Source organism: Colletotrichum chrysophilum (genome assembly GCF_026319265.1).
Source record: "Colletotrichum chrysophilum strain AFK26 chromosome Unknown scaffold_110, whole genome shotgun sequence".
NCBI lineage: Eukaryota > Fungi > Ascomycota > Sordariomycetes > Glomerellales > Glomerellaceae > Colletotrichum > Colletotrichum chrysophilum.
In genome coordinates this window covers 138,389-158,737 of record NW_026517397.1, presented here as the reverse complement: position 1 = coordinate 158,737, position 20,349 = coordinate 138,389, and the positions used below count along the sequence as shown (strand labels likewise).

Sequence of the window (20,349 nt, the reverse complement as noted above, 5' to 3'; positions counted from 1 at the left end):
TACTATAATATTTATTAAATTTATATATTACTACTTATTATCCCTTAAAAGCTTAAATATTTAACTTCTATAAAATAGTATAAAGTTACTATAGAAGTAGTTAAAAAGATTAAATTTTAATAATAAAACTTCTATTATAAAAATAACTTAGCTTATTATAATACTCATAGCTATATTATGACTTCTTAATTTTTAATATTACTTATAAGGGGTTATATTAATAATTAAGAAGGAAAAACTAATTTTAAAACTAATATTACTTAAAACTAGCTTTAAAAAGAATAATCTCTTGTTTCCTTTTGTACTATATTACTTCATAGATATATACTATTTAAGACTACTTTATATTTAGTATAAATACTAAAAGGTAATAAGGAATATAATATAATATAATATAAAATAGATAACTAAGTGGTTTTAAACTAAATAGGTAGTAAGTTATTAAGAATAGTAGAGGATACTATAAGAGGGATTTAATACCCCTTAACCGCTAAAATTTAGTTATATAATACATAAGTAGAAGTGTGAGATAGTAGCTGTGTACCCCTTCAGGGTTCTAGAAGGCTTAATAACATACACACACACACACACACATACACACACACTATTGCTGTACCTGACGCTACCTCTCATCCGGGAAAGGCGACCACCTCTCTAGAATGTTTCGCGAGTCCATTTCATCAAAGTTACGGGCTGTCCAATGTTAGACGTCAGCATTCCACTTTGCAAGGCATGTGAAGTGTAAAAACTAATCGAGATGAGATGCCAAGTTCGAAGACGAGGCGGCTGAGGGCCAGCGATGACGATGCTGAAGATCTATCCGTCCAGCCTGCCACCTCACAAATGGCCTCATAAAAAGAAAGCAGAGAACATTTCCCGGTCCGTGTCTTACAACACACGACAGGGTCTACCCAGAGACAACACATTGTCCTCCCACGGAATACGGGCCAGTCGAACCTTGTTCGGATCGAGGGACCGTCTAATCATTTCCATCAACAGAGGGATTGAGAAAAAAAAGACAAAAGGCATGCTTCGCCCCTCGGAGACGAAGGGTGCGTTTGATACCCGCTCTCCGTCCTCCGACTTGAAGGTGCTTGCTTGCAAAACGCTTGGACGCTTCTCCGTCAACTGCTTCAGGCCAGTCACACACAAACTCGCCTTCATTTGCCCACTGGCACAGACTCTTGGCGTCTTCCCATTGACAAGTCTGGTGACAATCTCATGATTTCCTTCCTGCCTTACGAGACCGTCGAGACGGGATGTCAGGGCCTCGGATGCTGACTACCATGCGGACCGCCCCAGGACGGGTTAGACAGGACCAGCAGTTCTGTTTCGTTGTCCCCTTTTCCAAACGCGCATTTCGGGCAGTTCCCTTAGTTTCCTCTCGTATCGTCGTTCCAGGGTTGGCCAATTTGCGGCCGATGATGGCTCGCCCTACACCTGATACCGAATCCCATCCATTCATCCTGGGTCATCCATGCTCGACAACTCTTCATATCCAATGGCACTTTCAGGCGATTCTACAACGCTGGGCGAACTCATCAAAAGCCATTTCGAACCGTGATTCATGATTCGACGGACGGCATATCCCGCCATGCCAGCTCAGTGTCGGAGGTCGGAGGTCGGAGCTTATGAACAGCGGTTCGCGTCTTCGGTGTGTCGACGAGTTGCAGCCTGTCCATCCTCGGCGGTGACCCTTGCTCGAATGTTAAAGCAGACGTCGTGTTTTTTTCTTAAGCCTTCCCAGCCTGACGGGCAGGCTGCCCTCTCTCCTTACGTAGGTAGATGGTCAGTGAGCCTCCTCCCGGGCTTCCGAGGTCCAACGACACGAGATTACAGTACAGACCAGCCGATTGAGTTGGGCAAAAAGAGAAAAAAGCAAAGCAAAGCCTATGTTTAAGAATAGCACACAACCAGGCGCGGGGGTTAAACGTGTGCAGGGTCTGCGGGTGATGACAAGGTTGAGACCCGGCAACGACCACATGACCTGGTCTCACCTCGTTCGTCATTTGGGACGAGCAGCAGCAGACACAGCATCGTGAGCTCCCAGCATCGGTTGGCTAGCATCGCGAAGGAGCTATCGCCAGCATTAAGTATTCGCGTCCTGACTACGCAAGCACCTCGCTGCCGGGTCAGCCAACTGCAGGATCGATAAGGTGTATATAGCCCGATGTCAGCATGCAAGACCAGTCGTTGGACGCCCATCACTCAAGTCGACAGCGGCTTCGAGGCGCAGCGTGATGGCATCAGGGATCCTGGACGCCATCACGCGTGGGCGCTTAGACGGTCACATAGTCCTGTCCAGTCGGCATCCTCTGTGGTAACTTTATCTCACCGACCTAAGCATCACGGACATGCCTGCTCCTCTGTGCTCTCCTCGCCACAAACCGGATTAAGCAGCTTATCTTCCAGCATCGATGACAACTATCGAGGCCGCTCCTCCTACTCGGCATGCATCGCACTAAGAAACGCATGATTGACAACTGTTCCAGCCTTCAAATGCATCAAACGCAGCGAGACCGTTAGAGGGCGGCAGATGTCAAGACCGCAGCATCAGCATTGGTGTCGGCATCGAATCCTTGGATCCAACGTTAAGCAGTTCCTCCCGCTTTTCGCCGCAAGCACGGACCACGGTCGAATGCATACCTGCTAGTCCCATGAGAAACCGCATCGAACCAGCAATGCAATTGAAGATGACAGTCTCATAAGCCGTCGCGGCTCTTCTGAATGTTCTCCTCGGTGAGCTCTAAGTTGGGGGCTGTCCAAGGGATCTGAGATCGCATCGAGTACGTACCGCAGCACAGACCCTTTCCCAGCGGAGATTCCCGTCCACGTGACGACTTAGACGTCATCCGGCAGCCCCGCGCCCCTCCGTGCAGCTGCCAATCGGCCCACTCCATTGGCTGACAGGCCCCGAAGCTCCAATTGGCAATTGCCATTTGCATGACCTGGACTAGCATCTGCCGATTACAAGCGTCCCGATCAGACTTCCATCCTCCTCCTACAGGCTACTACTCCTGCCCCCCCGACGCTGCGAGCTCACCAGTCTGTGCTGCGCAGGAACAACACGCTCAAAGATCCCACATGACTGGACCATGAGTCGCCCTGCCCCGTCGGCACCGAAATCGATCTAACAGCACCCGTTTGCGCCGTCCCGCCCGCCCGAGCCTCCCGTCGACAGATCCATCCGAAGAACCTTGAGGCTGCCGTCAGCCCACCCACCACCCACCTACGTCCATCCCCCCTCGACGATACCCTCCCCGACAAGCACCCCCAATGTTCCGCCCACGAGTCCTAAGGGCTCTGCCGAAGGGTCGTCTGCAGCCCGTCCGAACAGTAGCACCCCGCCGCACCTTCATCCGCCAGCGGTCTTTCGTCCACCAGCCCACCGAAAAGTACAACATCAATCAGCTCAGCGAAGCCCGCACCAGCTACGATCGCGACCGCACATACTTCCTCGCCGCCGGCGCAATCGCAGGCATCATCTCCTTCGTCTACACGGCCAACAAGCTCCGCAAGGCCCTCGCCGCAGAGAAGAAGCGCAAGGCCGCAGGCGCAGGCGGCGACGGGAGCTCTGACGCCAGCGCCGACCACCGCACCGGCTACCAGCTCGACTCATCGGTGCCGAGCGAGACCTTCACGACCGAGGCGGGAAGCAAGCGCAAGGTCGTCATCCACGACGACGAGGGCAAGGAGCTCGTGCCCACCGGCAACAAGACCGTCCCCAGCTTCCCCCGCACCATCGAGCTCTCCTCCAAGCATTCCGCCTCCTCCCGCGACCCGGAAGCCGCCGCGCAGGCCCCGATCGCCGCCTCCGTCCAGGACAGCGACGGCGTCGAGTACACCCTTGTTGGCCTCGGCATCCGCACCGTCAGCTTCCTGAGCATCCAGGTGTACATGGTCGGATACTACGTCGCCACGCAGGACGTCGCGAAGCTGCAGCACTACCTCACCAAGAAGATCAACCCCATCGCGACGACGCTGGTACCCTCTGAGCGCGACACACTGAAGGAGAAGCTGCTGGACCCTGCGGAGGGCGAGGAGACGTGGACGGCACTGCTGCAGGAGGTCGGATGCCGCAGCGCGTTCCGCATCGTGCCTGTCCGCGACACCGATTTTCCCCATCTGCGCGATGGCTTCGTGAGGGCAATCACCCACAGGTCGGCGGCGGACAAGGAGGCATACGGCGACGAGGCGTTCGGCGAGGCGATGCGGGACTTTAAGAGGCTGTTCAGCCGCGGCAAGGTGCCCAAGTCCAAGGAGCTGCTGCTGTGCCGCGACGAGAAGGGCGCGCTCGAGGTCATCTACGACGACGGCAGGAGCTTCGGGCGCCAAAGCTGCGGCAAGGTGCAGGACGAGCGCGTGTCGAGGCTGCTGTGGCTCAACTGGCTGGCCGGCAAGAAGGTGGCCTCGGAGCCGGCGCGGACAAGCATCATCGACGGCGTGATGGAGTTTGTCGAGAGACCTGTCGGCACGGTCGCCGCGCAGGTTGTGTAAAACATGTAAAAAGCAATGTAGCGATATAAAGATCCCGACTCGTAGACGACGCATATGAGCTGTGCAGTCACGGAAAAAGGCAAGACGCATGTGTATACAATAGTTTATGTTATTCCCTGAAGGTCTGAAACACTAGGCCCCCCTTCTATCGTGATGATTCCTCCGCATAATTGGTATCTCTACAACTCGCCCCCCTCATCCACACTGGTTACACAACTCTCGGGCATCCCAGCTACAGCCTGGACGTGGACGACCTTTTGTGCCATGCGCGCCCGTCAGCCTTCTGCCGGTGACTACTTCTATCGCATTCTCGCGCACAAGAAAGTTTTTTGACTGGACGAGAAGAGAATCTCCTTACGCCTTGAGAGCGTTGGCCTCCTTGAGCAGGTTCTCGAGCTTGTTGCCCTTGAGGAGGCCCTGGATGTCGGAGTTGCCGCCGACGTGCTTCTGGGCGATGTAGCTGTTGGGGACGGTGCGCTGGCCCGAGATCTGCTCGAGGACGTCCTGGATCTCGCCTCCGTCGGCTGGGGTGGTGTCAGTAAGTGCATTTCGCGGTGACGGGGAAGAAGATTGGGAAGAAGCAAAAAGAAAAAACATACGGAGGAGGTCCAGCTCGACGACCTTGTAGTCGGCGTTGAGCTCGTCGAGGGTGGACTTTGTCTGGCGGCAGTAGGGGCAGTAGGACTTTGAGAAGACGACGACCTTGTTCTCGTCGATGATGGACTGGACCTGCTGCTTTGTGACGGCCATGTTTGCTACGTTTGGGGTTGTGGAGAAGAGGCGGCGGAGGATGAAGGACATTTGGTGGTTGGTTTTGCGACGGGAAGGAGGGGGAGGGGTATTGGTGATGTTATAAATGTACGGATACGGGATGGGAAGAGCCGGGGCCGGTGGGTTTATTTGTCAGGCACCGGGGGCGGGAGGCGAGGTACTTCGAAGGATGCGTGGGAAGGGTGGAGGGGGGATGTACACCGGGAAGGCGGATTACAGGATAGTGAGGGAGACAGAGGCTACTGCAGAGTGAACAGGCGCTGGGGGAGTTTTGCGAGGTCGGGGTGGTCGGAGGGAGTGAGTGGATGATGCAATCGGGAATGGGGATTGGAAATGCACCACGGCCGCGGTTCGAGGCAGCGCAGCAGCAAAAGCAGTGGGAGGTGTGATTTTCTAGTTCCCCGCGGCAGAATTGCGGATTCTCGGGGTCCCGATTTATGGGCGGTCGGGAGAGGTGTCACAGGCAGGGGACGCTCTACTAACATGAATCACAGTTGTGTTGCCGTGGCTGGGTTGTGTTTGTCATTGTTTGATTCCATCATGACATTTCTAAAGTGTTGGCCACAGGAACACACGTATCAAGAGAAGCGTCCAATTACGTACAGCCGCAGGCGTTGGTTGATTTTCGCAATGGTGAGAACCTAATTGGGAGTTGCCGTGTGATCTGTCAGCAACCAACTCCTGGCGCTGGTGAGGTCATGAGGGCGAATTACTCGCATGGAAAGATCAAAGAACGGAGCAGAAGCCAGACGATAAGGATAAGATAAGAAACCCAGGTAAGGCAAGCAAGCGTCCTTATCATCGTCATCCTGGTCCAAGTGCCCGTGGTCTTTGCTCTGCTTCGTCCAGGGACTTTCAGGGACTTTTAGAGCTTTTAGTGACTGGGATTCAGGGACCTCTCGTCTGAGGCTGCTGGACCAAGTGAAAGACACTCGGATAGATCTATCTCATCACGCACATCTTACCCGCGTCTAGCGCCCGATGGCATCCTTGGGCATCCATCCATACACAGCCGTCTTGGTGAATCTGTCTGAATCCTGAATCCTGAACCCTCTGGGCTGGTTGGGCTTTTCACGATGCAAGATCCCTGTCCGAAATCCGAGGTGGCAGGCTCCGAGGCTCAGCCGCCTCGGTTGTTCGCCTAATTTCGAGATGAGGTAAGGCAGCCGGTACTTGCTGCGCACCTAAAATTACAGCAGGGCAGCTCCAGTATCAGGGGAGAGCTTGCTGCCAGCTTGTCCCCATTCGCCACCACCACCAGCTCGTGCCACCTGCCACCTTGCCTTTCCTTCCGCAACTCATCCGAAAATCTTTTGGAAATTCGTCCTCTGCCGCTTTAGACGACGCTATCGCGAACACACCTCACTCGCAGCAAACAAACGACAACTTCACCACCGCCGCCACCGTCCCTCCCTCCACACGCCTGCGCTACTCGTGTGCTCCGGGCATCTCCCCGCCGACCCATCGCCGCGCCGTCCAGGTACGTCCTAGGTTGCTCGCCCGAATCGCCTCACGCGTGTCCGCTCCAAAGACGCCGTTGCCATCGGCCCGGCCAATGATCACGGCTCCTCCCTCCGCATCCCCGTCATTCGCTGCACTTCCCGGTTTTCCAGAACCTCCTCCACACTGCTGCATTGGATTGGACACATCCAATACTTTGACACATTCACGCACCACCGTCCCTCTGGCTCCTGAGTCTGCCGTCATCCCATAGGGCCGCGCCGCCAGTTGCCAGCTCTCTCCTCTGCCCACCACCCTTCGGCCAGCTAGCCAACCAACCAACCCCTGCCCACCACTCATTGCCCGTCTCTGTGGTCGTCTCGTCGCTCGTTTCTGTCTTCGTTGCTGCTCTGCACTGCGCTGCGCTGCTGCTCACGCTGCTCACCAAAGCTGACACCCCCTTCGCTGGGCTTCTTTTCCAGTCCTCTCCTCCAACAGCCTCACCTCACCACGCTCTCCTCCCGGATCCTTGACCCAGGCTGGTGATCGCCCACGCCAGTCCGCCGGTAGCAACACCCTCACGACCACCCTACCTTACCTTGACTACGGATACATACGCACGACTGCCTGTCTTACCCCACTGCTCGGCGTCCTGCATCGACTACACTACCTTACCTGGCCCAAGATTGCCTGCGCTGCTTTGCCTGCTGCAGAACGGCCTGATCTGCCAACCCCGCGAGTCGGAAAATCCCAGACCCAGACGAGGCAATACCCCACGACACCACGATCATCCACCGTCGTCGTCCCGGAGAATCGCTGTCGCCGGCCGGTCCTCCTCTCCAGCCTCACTTCCCCTCCTCCACCCCTCCTCCACTTTCCTTCTTTTCCTAGACTGCGTCCTTAGCTTTAAGGACCGCCTACTCCCGCCAAGGTGGCTTCCAGTCAGCCTCTTCTGGCATCTTCTGGTGCCCTGTCCAACATCACAGCGTTGCTGCCCACCTCCCTCCAGCTCTATCTCGACAAATCCATCGCCAGCCTAGCCGCCCTCATCGCTGACTATTCCGACTTCCTCTCCGATAAAACCGGTGTCGACCCGAACCTCATCCTCTACAGCACCATTGGCTGCATCCTGCTTGCCGTGCCCTTCACCATGTCTAGATACGGCTGGTCCACGAATCGGGAGCAGATATCTCCCTACACCTCTACCATGAGCGGTGTCCCCGACGTCACCGACGAGGACTTTAGCTACATCACCACCGAGGACCTCCAGTCTTCCTCCCTCGGCAGCTCCGTCCCCACGAGATCGTATGCCCACAACCCGAGAAGGACCAGCGCCCCCGTCCCCGAGGACGACGTGCTGCTCATCAAGAACAAGGGCGTCACCTACCCTACCCACTTCCCCGCCTACACCATCGGCGACGGCAAGCTTCGCGTTCGCGATGTGCGGGACCGCGTCAGCGTCTTGCTGGAGCTGTCAGAGCGCCGCGGGCGCAAGGTTAAGCTGCTCTACAAGGGCCGCCAGTTGAAGGATGCCGCCGCGCCGGTGCGGGACTACGGTGTCAAGAACAACAGCGAGGTCATGGTCGTGCTCCCCGATGGCGACCTCGAGCCTGAGAGCAGCGACGATTCAGACGAGGAGATGGTTGTGGTGGCTGGCGACGGTGGCAGCACTGTCGGCAGCGCCGCTGGCACCGACGACGGCAAGAAGCGCCGCAAGGGCAAAAAGGGCCGCAAGTCGAAGAAGGGCGGTCGAAGCAGCAACCATACCAGCCCCCGCGACAGCACATCAAATCTCGGCGTCCCGGGCACCGACGCTGGCAGGTCGCCCACGCCTATCAGACAGGCCAATGGGCCCCACGCCAAGCTGGATGCCATTGCGTCGCACTTTGAAACGGAGCTGCTCCCGCTCTGCGACAAGTTCATCGCGGCACCGCCGACGGACTCCAAGAAGCGAGAAGACGAGCACCGCAAGCTTTCCGAGACGACGATGCAGCACGTTCTGCTGAAGCTCGACGAGGTCGAGACGGAAGGCGACCAGGAGGCCAGGGCGAAGAGGAAAGCCCTGGTCCAGCACGTTCAGGATGTTTTGAAGCGTCTAGACTCTAGACTACGCTAAGATACGTTGATACGTTCACGAGATTCCCGGCACTGCACATGCCCACGGTGTCTTGGACAAGACGGTACTACTAAGAAGATTTTGGGATTGATTGCGAGACGCATGGGAGGTTTTCTTCGGTTTTCTGCATCTTTCAGCGAGAATTGCATCTAGAGCCGCGTAGACAGGCGGTCAGCATGTTCAGGGAGGCTTGTGTTTGGTACGATACGAAGTTCGTCACCCGTTAGTTATCACGGTTACCTCAACCGGGTTGGCGAGGCGCACTACTGGCGCCGTAGTAGACAGGAATGGCAAAATGGCCCAAGGTTTTTCTGGGATCTTCACTCTAGCGATTGCGCATATGATGGTGATGTGGATTGTATGCGGCCCTGAATCTTGTATCGCAGTCGTGTCGTCCAAGCAGGGCTGCAGCGTGACGTGAACATCATGGGCAGTCAAGGGGGCATCCTGGTCTGGCGCTTGTGGACTTGACGTCGGCTTATTCAGCAACGGTCGTCGGTCGACGGCCGTTGGTATGGATTCCTCCAGGTTGTGTCGATCGGGGAGTCAAGGCCAGGTGTGGTCCAGTCCAGAACGGTGCCCCGCCTCCCAGTATCGGGCCCGGGCATTCCACACCGAGGTGAGCCACCCCTCCGCCGGGCGGTCGGGGCCTCGGTGTGCTTTTGGTAGGTCTCGTTGCCCTAACCTGCCTCAGGCGCGAATCCAACCCTCGCTTGCCGTCCAGCCCGCCTTGCCCAATGCGGCTAGGGCGGTTCCACCCGGTGCACTCACAGCAGGCGGCACGGGGGCTTTCTTTCTGCAATTTTGTGTGCGAGCAGTGACCTGTGTGTGCCAAATTTCTCCGCCCAGCTCCCGAATTCAAGATTGTCGCGACGACCTCTTCCCAAACTTTCCATCCGACATCCTACTAACCCCAACGGCAGCACCCAGCCAGCGACAAATCTCTAACCGCCCAGAGGTTTGCAGTTCACCTTCGTCCCTTCCCTTCATTTTCAGCACAAAAGGAACAGGAACGATGTCCTCTTTCGAGCCGGTGGTGAGTCTCCTCCCGTCCATTGCGTTCCATTCGACATTTCGAGGTTTCGCGAAGGGGATTTGGTGGTGGCCGATCTGAGGGTTCTCGAGATGTGATTTGTGTGGGCGGACGCCACAGCAAGAGGAGGGCACATGAATGTGCGACGGGTTGGTCGCAGTAGAGGTGGACGGTCTTTGCTGTCGCTGTCGGCGCGGCTGCTGGACATCGACATCGCCGCTTCAATCGAGAGAACCCTCCTGTCCCGCCGACACGCACACGAATATGATACTCGGTTGCAGATCGCTAACCCGAACGCCAACAGGTCGTCGTTGACGGCAAGGGCCATCTCCTTGGTCGTCTCGCCTCTATCGTTGCCAAGCAGCTCCTCAACGGCCAGAAGGTCGTTGTCGTCCGCTGCGAGGCCCTCAACATCTCTGGCGAGTTCTTCCGTGCCAAGCGTATGTCGAATCCCATTCCCCGCGTCGCACTCAGTCAAAGATCATTAGAAGAAGGACAATACTAGTCCAGGCACGAGAAACCAAGACTGCAGTGGACGTCGGCTCACCGTCACGCAACATACTGATCAGATGCCTACAGTCAAGTACCACGCCTACCTCCGCAAGATGACCCGTTACAACCCGACTCGCGGTGGTAAGCCTCTACCCCTCCGATTGCAGACAATCCCCCGCTCGATCGCAGTCTGACCCCCCGTCTAGGTCCCTTCCACTTCCGCGCCCCGTCGAGAATCTTCTACAAGACCGTCCGCGGCATGATCCCCCACAAGACCGCCCGTGGTGCTGCCGCCATGGAGCGCCTCAAGGTCTTCGAGGGTGTCCCTCCCCCCTACGACAAGCAGAAGAAGATGGTTGTCCCCCAGGCCCTCCGCGTCCTCAGATTGCAGCCCGGCCGCAAGTTCTGCACCGTCGGTCGCCTCTCCCACGAGGTCGGCTGGAAGTACCAGGACGTCGTTGCCAGGTGGGTTTCTCTCCGACACCAATTCTCGATGGAGTGTTCGACTAACACAGCCACAGACTTGAGGAGCGCCGCAAGGCCAAGGGTGCCGCTTACTACGAGCGCAAGAAGGTCGCTCAGCGCCAGATCACCGACGCCAAGAAGAACGCCAAGGTCGACCAGAAGACGGCGCAGGCCCTCGAGGCCTACGGCTACTAAACGTGGCCGCTTCGAAACTTCCCTCTCGGGTCTGATGACGAGCGTCTCAAGCTGCTGCTGCTGACGTGCTCCGGGAAGCTCGGGGGTTAATCCTCGTTCCCTCTCGCATCCTAGCACCCGGCGGCGGCCACGATACCACATTTGACGATCTACGGAGGGAGTTTTGCTCGCGCATTTCTGTCCTCTTCCTCGTGCTTCCTCATAGATGGCGTGGCGGTTCAAGGGAAATTCTTCATTTTGCTGATGGCACAATGGGCTGGTCATATTGGAGCGGCGGGGGAAAAACACATCAACGCACTACTTCATTGGGGGGAGGGGAAAAATTGACTTGTGGTGAGTCTCTGGGGTTTCCGAGGGACTCGCTATGGGGAAGACATTTGTTTCGTGTTCATCCCCAAGGCGGTCTCGTAACAGGAAACCCGTTCCCCCTACACTTTTTCTCGCAATAAGTCACAAGAGAAATCAATCAAGATGATTCATGTCCACAAAAGGTGTGCGGGTGTTCTGCGAATCAAAATGGGCAATGGGAATTGATTTTTATGGTACAAACAAGAACAACCTTTTCCACATTTGCCTTCCGCCCACGCATGTAAACCGTTTCTCTTCCTGTCCTTTGAGCAAGGTATGTGGTATGTGTGGGATCTTCTCGCCCTTCCATGTGTATTTTCCCACGGAACAGGCTGTAGTCCAGATGAGGCGATTGAGGAATGGACGGGAAAGAGATCATGATCAAAAGAAAGAGAAGAGTATACCACGGAATTTGGGAGGAAACAACCTGGCGAGGCGTCTTGTGCTTGCGTAGAAGTAATTGATCTGTTACAATCATTGTGAAAGAGCCAGGCGAGTGAATGATGGTTCATGAGTGAGTGGGCAAAGACGTCCCGTTCGTGTTTACCATGCCCCGCCGCCAACGACGAGACGTGTCGGCCATCGCGAGGAGACGCGTGTGATGGTGTGCCCTATCCGCGCCCTAAGATGGCGTCTGCTGGGATGCGTGCTCTTTCGTGGGCTAGATGGCGGTGGGATTGTGTACCTGGAGGGTGGGCTTGGAGTTTGGGGTGCTGCTGAGGTGAAGGAATGACGTCGAAGAGCTTCAGCCTGGAACTTCGGTTCTACTGCATCTGAGAATCTGCGGGACGATGGAGATTCATGTGAAAGTCTCCAGCGGGAAGATATGTCACTCGGCGCGTGGTGCTGGTTAGTGGTGCGGTCGCTAGGAAGGCGGCGAGCTCTGCGAGCATGCTACATGTTGCACTATATGGCGGTCTCCTTTCAACAACGGGCGAATGGTTTAGTGGTATAATACTCGCTTAGCATGTGAGTGGTCCAGGGTTCGATTCCCTGTTCGTCCATTGTTTTGGCCTATTGCCGCTTCAAGAGTGTTTTATTTTGATGATTCGATAGCTTCCTTCGCGGTGTCTGCTTTTTGAATCCAGGTGATGTGTTTGCGGGCTTGCTGCAGGCTCTGCTAGTTGTTTTCTCTGGAAGCAATCGGGTGGTCGGGCCCCTGCCGTTTGGTCGCGAGCAGGTGTGTCCACCAACGGAGGCAAGGTGCATGGTGGGGCCGTGCCTGCGATTCCCATGTCAACGACCCCGCGACGCAGCTTAAGAGTTGATGAGATGGCTTCGTCTACGCCACAGACACCAAGGAAACCCGGTGACGAAAATTATGATGCGAAAGCCAGTTCAAGAGATCCCAAGACGATGACAACGGACTCTGGAATGGGAGATGTTGGCACGTGTCAACCTGACCAGCCTGCCCCTCCTCAAGGCCGCGAGGCAGGTGATGAAGCGGCGAAGAAGGACAAGTAAGCTTCACCCGGTTCATCCTTCTCACTATCTCTTCTCCGGGGAGCCTGGAGGTTATTCGTTGGTTGCGATGAACTGACGTCGCGTGAGCAGGGAGTTCGAGGAGGCTTCGGCCGTGGTGACGCGGCACGTCAAGCTGCTGCGGGAGTACAACGAGATCAAGGACGTGGGACAGCAGTTGATGGGTCTGGTGGCTGAGAACCGCGGGGCGACGGTGGGGAGTTTGTATGAGACGGGGGAGTTTGGCGTTGGGCCGAAGGATTGATGGGTTGGTGATGGTCTTAGGGGGGAGGGGAGGGGATTTCGACTTGTGGTGATAGAGCTGCGATATGCCAATTGAACGGTTTAAAATGGGATCAGTCGGTTTTAATGTCTTCTTAAAGGAGATATTTGATGTAGCGAACGCAGGAGATTGTATTGTTGATGTTGAATGATTTTTTCATGGTGTTTTATTTCCAAGTCAAAAGCGTCACATGAGACTGTGCTAATAACCACACCAACCCTTCCGCCGACAGACATAACTCCCCAGAGCCCCACTTGAAACAACAGGAAAAGATTAGAAGAACATAATTAGACCAACTCCGTGATAAACCTGCTGTATTCCTCGGCCCAGAGGTCGCCTCCCGACTCTTCAAGACAGCCACCGCCCTCCAGTTCCTCTCTGATCTGATACGACATGGACGAGGGGAGGAACTCAAACCCAACCTCTTTCGAAAGTGATTCATAAGCATCCGGAAGTTTGGAAATAAGGTCCCATGTTGAAAGAAATGTCTCTGAGGGTTCATCGAGCTCTTCGGTAAGTTCATGTACCCTACAACAATTGTCATCTGATGCCAAACAGGTCTCTGAAGTGTCCGCGTTCCTGGAGAAGCTCTCTTCCGCCAGTGCTTGCGAAGCCTCTTCAGAGTTTGACGCGTGTTCTTCAGAGTCTGAATTGAACCTATCAGAATATTGAAATTCTTCCGTAGTTGCCCCGAGTGCATCGCGAGACTCGTATTCTTTTGAGATCACATCCCCAGCTGGGTCTTCTCCATCAGATTCATCACCATAATACCGCCGCACGTAAGCAGGCACCCTCATTACCTCCCTGGAACCGACAGGAGTGAGATCCTGCTGACCTAGGAGATCCTCGTCGGCTTCAGTTCATCCCGCGTGAGACTTCAAGAGCCTCACAATGGCGTGATGCCCTTCTCTGTCCGCTAAGCCGACAGACCTGACGAACTGTCGGCGACCGCGGCCGCTCGTTTCAGCCCCAGAATTGAGTAGCAATTGGACGATATCTAGTCGTCCGTGCTCTGCTGCGCTTTCGATAGCCGTTCGATCTCCATGAGACACAGACCCAGGTGCATTAGGATTGACCCCCAGCTCCAGCAGTCTCTGAACTATGCCAAAGTATCCTCGTTGCGCAGCGACTTCGAGTGCAGTGTTACCATCGCTTGAAGATTCATTGACATCTGCGCCGTACTCGATGAGTTCTTGAATCAAGCTGATGTCTCCTGCCCAGGCTGCCCTTTGTAAGGGCGTTAAAGGGTCCCAATAGCCTGCGATTTCAAGTTGCAGAGAAGACAGATGGTCTGATCTATCATTGATGTTGACTCCTGTAGAGAAAAGCCATTGAATGATCTCGCGATTGCCGTGGAGACACATGAAATGCTTGAGCACACCTACTGTCATCTCTATTCCAAAACTGTGTAAAAGTTTGAGGGTATCGATGTTCATACGGCGATGGCACAGAATACCAAGAGAGGTTGTAGGTCCTGGTCGATAACCGAACGTCAACAGTAGCTTCAAGTAGTCTGAACAGCCCGAAGAAACAGCGACTTCGATCATAGGTCGACAAGGATTTGGCTGTTGATCCCGGGCTTGAGTATGCAACGATCCTTTCCAACACAGATAGCTGCGGATGATAGTACTCGTTGAAGAAGACCGGTCTGGTCGCTTCAAATCCTTGTATATATGAGCATTTTGGAATATGTTGAGATGCCAGGAGGTCTCAGGCCGAAGACCAGATTTGAGCATCTCTTCACAAATTTCCATGCACCCCAAATGCGCTGCAAGAGACATCGCTGTTCCAGTCCACGTATCCTGGGACGACAGAAGCTGCGAGCTCAAGGTCAAAAGGTATCTTAGGGCTGTGAAGTCGCTAGTAGCTACCGCTAAAAAGACGGAAGCACAAAGGGCTTGACCCGAGACCAATCGCTCGTCTGTTGCGATGACTTGATACATCAAGTCAAAATTTTCCGAAAGTATTGCAGCCTCCAGAATTGTATCGATACCAAAAATGGTGCTCTGGTCTTGTAGAGAGGCTCCCCTTTTACGAATACTTCCAATGAGCTCATATTGACCACTCCAAATGGCCATCACTAGCTCGCCACCAACAAGTGTAGCTCCTGCATCCAAGAGACACATCGCGGTTGCGGCGTTGCCTCCAAGCAATGCTGCATGAAGTGCTGTTCTACCGAGACTGCCGAGCAATTCATGTTGCATTTGCTCATCTTCCATGCTATATGCCGAATATGAAAAGCGCATCGACGAGATGTCTTCAAAGCCAACGCGCAGCAATGTTGGGGATGGGTGACAGAAATTGACATCAGCACCCAACTTTAATAAATTCTGAACGAGATCTACATCTGCGAACGATGCTGCCCGTTGTAGCGGTGTAGGTGCTTTATGACCGGGCTCCAAGGCAGCGCCTAGACGCAGCAGCTGATTGCACAATTGGATGTTGCCCTCAATCGCAGCTGCTGTCATTGGAGTCTCTGGATAGTAGCCGCATGAGTTGATACAGTGGCCGAAGTCGGCTACCAATTCATCGACGAAGTGGCTGTTGGTTCTGATTGCTGTGATGAGAAGCTGGGCTTTGGCGGCTGAGCTGGCCTCGATAAAGCTTAACCGGAAGAACTCGATGGCAGCCTCAGTCACTGAAGTGCGAGCCGTGTAACTCATCCAAAAGAGTAGTTGAGCGGCGTGTTTCTCGTCTTCCAAACGAAAACGATAGATCGACAGCAAAATCCTCATTGTTTGCTCTGGTGAACCCTTCGCTGTTTTTCGGCGTAGCCAAGCCCTGCTTAGTGTTTCGATGTCGGTATTTTGAGTGTCTGCGCCGTGATCAATGAGCATTTGAAGCAACCTAGGCTGGTTCAAACTCGCAGCATGCTGCAGTGCGGTGCAGCACACGGTACGTGAGAAAGCGAATGAGGTATTGACATCAACTCCTGCTTGAAGCAGAAGTTCAACAGCTCCTAGATCGGAAGCTTTGATGGCTTCCCTGAATAGGCCATCTAGCGATGCCTGTAGGCTCAGGGGTAGCCTCGAGTATTGACCTTTTGCCAACACGTTTGAACCGCTTTCTCGGAATGGGTGGAGGAGTAAGTGCAAGGTGGCAGTATGTCGTTCTTGCTCAAGGACGCGTTGACTCCGAAAAAAGTCGTTTGAAAGGAAGAAAATTAGGCAAACAAAAAAGTCCACATGGATGGTGTTGGATGTTCCTTTGTGTAGCAGGCTCTGAGCTCTCGTAACATGGGCACCTTCACACTCCTCGGGCATAACCAAGCGAATTATTTCATAGGTGTTTTTGAGCAGTGTCGTATAGCTGTGTAGGGCGAAATTCGGAAACAAAACGGAATTCACAAGTCGTTCAGACTCGTATAAAGAGTCAGAATAATGATGATAGGAAACGTTCGTATTGCTTGGCATTTTGAGTGAGAGACCTGTATGGATACTGATCAGTACCGTGAAATTAGGTAACGGGGCGATTTTGAAGATAGTTACCCTCAATAAGTTTCCTGGAAAGGAGCCACGGGATATTATCCACTCTGCACGGCCAGTTCATCTCTTCAGGCGCTGGTGTACACACGAGAAGCGGCTGATCTTCCGGCATGGGCGGTTCGGGTACATCTTTCCTAGTCAGCTTTATACATGCTCCATACGATAATCAACGTGGATAACACTTACGGCACATGGCCTTCTCGATGGCAGTCTCGTAGCAGTATCTCAAAACCCCCCTTTCGATGGTCTTCGGACGCAGACGTATGCCTGAGAGGTAGACCTTGCTTTCTTTGCCCCTGCACTTTCGCCGGTGCATCTCGTTTCCGACATACTTCCAATCCATGGCGCCCATGTTCTTGGTGAAATGCCACTGTTTCAACTTCCACTCCAACTGTGATTTGCTACCACGATGCATTAGATACATTATTGACTTTCCGGCATGTGCGTATGTTGTCAAAGAGGAGCTTATGCTCACCTTGGATGAAAGCTGTGGAAGGTACCCAAAATGAGGAGGACATCTTTGAGATTCCGATCCTCTTCGAGATAAAGCTTTCGGATGGTCGGCCTGTGACGTTCCCAATCCTCGTCGCGGATGCTTCTTCGAGGCGGCATAGTGAAAGCCGAGAATGGATGCCCCCGTGATGTGTGTTCGATATTTGTGGTCTTCAGGACGAAGAGCATCTCTCATCCTCCGGTACGAGTCGAGAGCTCATGTTTGTGGCCCCAGCCTGTTTTTATATTCCTCCCAGAGACATTCTGCTGGCAAGCTGAAGAAGCGACCTGATTGGGCGCAACCAGAATCCGACATGGACATGTACGTACTGATGTTGGGTGTCTAATGACTGATCATCAGTTTCGCCGTATTGGCTGCCGCCGAAATCCGAGTGAGGCCTGCATGCATGTAAGCATGCTGTAGCGAATGGGCTTGCTGTAAGCAGTGTGGCTGGGGCAGACAATACACCTCAAATGCAAGCTGGGCAATGCGAACGCTTTTATTGACTGGAAATAATCAGGGCGATCGAACCGGGCCCTTCTGTCATAGGCTTGCCCTGTGTGGCAGGTTTTGATTGGGTTATCTATCAACGCATCTTGGCATCGATTCAGTTGGTCATTGACGACCCTCGGCAAGCCGCAGCCCGCTCTCCATTTCTGACGATGCCATACCCAGGTTGGGTCTAAGGATGGACATCGACAAGCGTATGAAGTGCCTGAGTCTTCATGTAAGTTGCGTCGACCCAATGCCTGTCTACAGCAAGATACCAAGTACTCAACAGGCGACTGTGTTGCCTTCAAGTGACTTACAAACCAATACTCATCAAGCAACTCGTATGGAGGATGAAAGGCAGAACCGACCCCGAAATGAATTCATGAAGTGTGCGAGGATTGAGATCTAGCTGTGCAGCCGAGGTTTCCAACAAATAAAACATGTACGCCTCTACCCACTGCTCATACCCCAACTGTTTCAAGAAATCTTCCTGCTGGAAATAGCTTCTCGCTTGATAGTATGCCACCCAGAGAAAACCTTGAACCGTAGTATGGCCACAAAACCTTTGGCGGTCCCCTGATACTCATGGAATTCCACTAGTTGCGTCGTTCACGTTCACAGCCCGCTATGGTATTGCTAGAGAACCCCAACGCTTGAATAACACAAATAATCCTACGAGGCATTGGCATAGGTATGCACTCATGGCGCAGTGATTAAGCGAGGTGTTTGAGGCTTTCTGAAGCCGGAGCTGTATCAGTGAAGAAGCGAGACCTGCTCGAAGAACGATAGATGTGGATGAGTTTTATCCACCGAACCGATTCCGTGAGTGGGCCGAAACTGGTATTCGGGCCGGTGTGGGGCCGCCCTCCGGCCGTGGGCTGAGCCGGCGCCTGATTCTTAGGTGGCAAAGGAGCAACGCGGAAGTATGCTTGAAAAGCATTGTGGTCATATGAAGTTTCAATTGATATGTACGTCTATTATAAGTTATATATGCCACGGAAGAGGCTGCTAACTGCGAAGCTTCGCTTTATGTAGAGAGCCAGTCAACCAGAACGTCATGGAACTCCTCAGGGTGCGAGATCTGGGGCGCATGTCCAAGCTCGGGGAAAGTGTGCAGGGTAGAGTTGGGGATCTGAGCAGCAACTTCAGGGCCGAGGACGTCAAAGTGGCCAAGCTTGGCAGCGACATCAGGGGGAGACCACTGCTTGCCGATGGCGGTGTTGTCCTTCTCGCCGATGATGAGCAGGGTGCGCGGCTTGACGAGGGAGAACTCCCAGCTGACGGGCTGCGTCAAGACGAGGTCGACGATCTGCGCCTGGTTGAGAGCGTAGGTCTTGGCCTCGGATCCCTTGTAGATGTTGACGAGCATCCTGACCCAGACGTCGTACTCGTCCTTCCACTCGCCCACGTAGTAGGTGGCTTGCTCGTATCCCTTGATGGACTCGTAGGAGCTCGCGGCTTCCGTGGCGTAGTTGTCGTCGATGGGAAGGTAGGGGACACCGAGAGCCTTGTAGTCCTCGAGGCCAACGGGGTTGACGAGGACCATCTCGTTGACTTGGTCAGGGTACATCAGTCCGTAACGGGTGGTAAGCATTGCGCCCATGGAGTGACCGATAACGGTGACGTTCTCGATACCGAGTGTCTCGAGCAGACCGTGGGTGTTGGTCGCGAACTGCTGAAGGGAGAACTGGTAGCGCTCAGGCTTGGACGACTTGCAGAAGCCGATCTGGTCCGGTGCGATGACGCGGTAGCCCTTCTGAGCGAGGACGCGGATGGTGGTCTCCCATGTCGGGCCGCAGAAGTTCTTGCCGTGGAAAAGGATGGCAGTCTTGCCGTTGGGCTCGCACTTGGGCTCGATGTCCATGAAAGCCATCTCGAGCTCCTGAAGCTGGGAGGTGAACTTGTAGAGCTTCACGGGCCAGGGGTAGGTGAAGTTGGAGCCATTGAGGTCTTCGGGGAAGGACTCTGAGTTGGAGTCGATGGTGCCCTGGGCCGAGACGAGGGCGGCGCCCGCGGCGGCGACGGTAGCGAGGAGGGAGAAGAACTTCATTGTGACGACCCTAGGCAATGGTCAGCTCTGGATGATAACAGTATGGCTGACCGGCATCGTCTATCCTGGCAGCAGCTCCTAGAATGCAGAGGCAAGAGAGCTATTCACTGCTTCACGATGCGACAATGGTACAACACAGGTCCCGGAGCCGATTGGCAACTCGGGGCCGCGGATTGAGACAAGTGGAAGCTTCCTTACCTAGATGTGATGACAGCTCAACCTAAACCTGTCCCAAGGAACCCCGACCGTTGACGTGAGCGGCTGATGCGTGCGAGAGAGCGATCATCTAATAGACTTCGGCCCAAGACGGGCGAGTCTGTTTATATTGCCTCTCCATCTGAGCGGCACGGCTGGGTCACCAGGGACCAACAGACACACACGTGTGTTGGTACCAACGTGGTGGTGTGCATGCTGTACGAGGGAGGGGCCCATGGACATGGAGAGGGATGGACGCAGGTGTCATGACGCCGTGCCCGTTCGCTGCAGCAAAACAAGAACAAGAATGCTTCGATAGCTTCCACTCCAGTGGCTCAGTATCGCGCTAATTTCCGCTTTTCAGTGGGCCGGACGGCTCTCGGATCCGCTGGGGAGAGACCCTGGACGGTGGGTTGGCGCCATTCCTCGATGCGCGGCGGCTTTTGAGGATCACGGGCCGGAGTTGTTCGGTATGTTGGGCGAGATGGCGCCGGGGCTATGGTTTGAGGTGAGACACAAGGGACTTTGGGTCT

General features: G+C 54.3%; 7 protein-coding genes and 1 non-coding gene across 8 annotated transcripts; 5 read left to right on the top strand and 3 right to left on the bottom strand.

Moving 5' to 3' along the window:
- Positions 1-3,276: 3,276 nt before the first annotated feature.
- COL26b_010395 (uncharacterized protein) lies at positions 3,277-4,497 on the top strand (the record flags this gene model as incomplete). Its single annotated transcript, XM_053183098.1, has 1 exon — positions 3,277-4,497. The coding sequence occupies one exon, from the start codon at positions 3,277-3,279 to the stop codon at positions 4,495-4,497; it is 1,221 nt and encodes a 406-aa protein (XP_053033002.1).
- A 354-nt stretch (positions 4,498-4,851) lies between these two features.
- Positions 4,852-5,247, bottom strand: COL26b_010394 (uncharacterized protein; the record flags this gene model as incomplete). Its single annotated transcript, XM_053183097.1, has 2 exons — positions 4,852-5,021; positions 5,097-5,247. The coding sequence occupies 2 exons, from the start codon at positions 5,245-5,247 to the stop codon at positions 4,852-4,854; spliced, it is 321 nt and encodes a 106-aa protein (XP_053033001.1).
- A 2,611-nt stretch (positions 5,248-7,858) lies between these two features.
- Positions 7,859-8,824, top strand: COL26b_010393 (uncharacterized protein; the record flags this gene model as incomplete). Its single annotated transcript, XM_053183096.1, has 1 exon — positions 7,859-8,824. The coding sequence occupies one exon, from the start codon at positions 7,859-7,861 to the stop codon at positions 8,822-8,824; it is 966 nt and encodes a 321-aa protein (XP_053033000.1).
- A 1,015-nt stretch (positions 8,825-9,839) lies between these two features.
- On the top strand, positions 9,840-11,009 carry CRP46 (60S ribosomal protein L16; the record flags this gene model as incomplete). The annotated part of the gene is made up of 5 exons (XM_053183095.1): positions 9,840-9,860; positions 10,162-10,297; positions 10,437-10,490; positions 10,556-10,814; positions 10,871-11,009. The coding sequence occupies 5 exons, from the start codon at positions 9,840-9,842 to the stop codon at positions 11,007-11,009; spliced, it is 609 nt and encodes a 202-aa protein (XP_053032999.1).
- A 1,280-nt stretch (positions 11,010-12,289) lies between these two features.
- COL26b_010391 lies at positions 12,290-12,361 on the top strand. Its single transcript has one exon. It is a non-coding gene; the product is annotated as a tRNA-Ala (tRNA).
- Positions 12,362-12,713: 352 nt separating this feature from the next.
- On the top strand, positions 12,714-13,083 carry COL26b_010390 (uncharacterized protein; the record flags this gene model as incomplete). Its single annotated transcript, XM_053183094.1, has 2 exons — positions 12,714-12,817; positions 12,912-13,083. The coding sequence occupies 2 exons, from the start codon at positions 12,714-12,716 to the stop codon at positions 13,081-13,083; spliced, it is 276 nt and encodes a 91-aa protein (XP_053032998.1).
- Positions 13,084-16,646: 3,563 nt separating this feature from the next.
- COL26b_010389 (uncharacterized protein) lies at positions 16,647-16,938 on the bottom strand (the record flags this gene model as incomplete). The annotated part of the gene is made up of 2 exons (XM_053183093.1): positions 16,647-16,720; positions 16,773-16,938. The coding sequence occupies 2 exons, from the start codon at positions 16,936-16,938 to the stop codon at positions 16,647-16,649; spliced, it is 240 nt and encodes a 79-aa protein (XP_053032997.1).
- Positions 16,939-18,598: 1,660 nt separating this feature from the next.
- On the bottom strand, positions 18,599-19,621 carry COL26b_010388 (uncharacterized protein; the record flags this gene model as incomplete). The annotated part of the gene is made up of 1 exon (XM_053183092.1): positions 18,599-19,621. The coding sequence occupies one exon, from the start codon at positions 19,619-19,621 to the stop codon at positions 18,599-18,601; it is 1,023 nt and encodes a 340-aa protein (XP_053032996.1).
- Between the last annotated feature and the right edge of the window lie 728 nt (positions 19,622-20,349).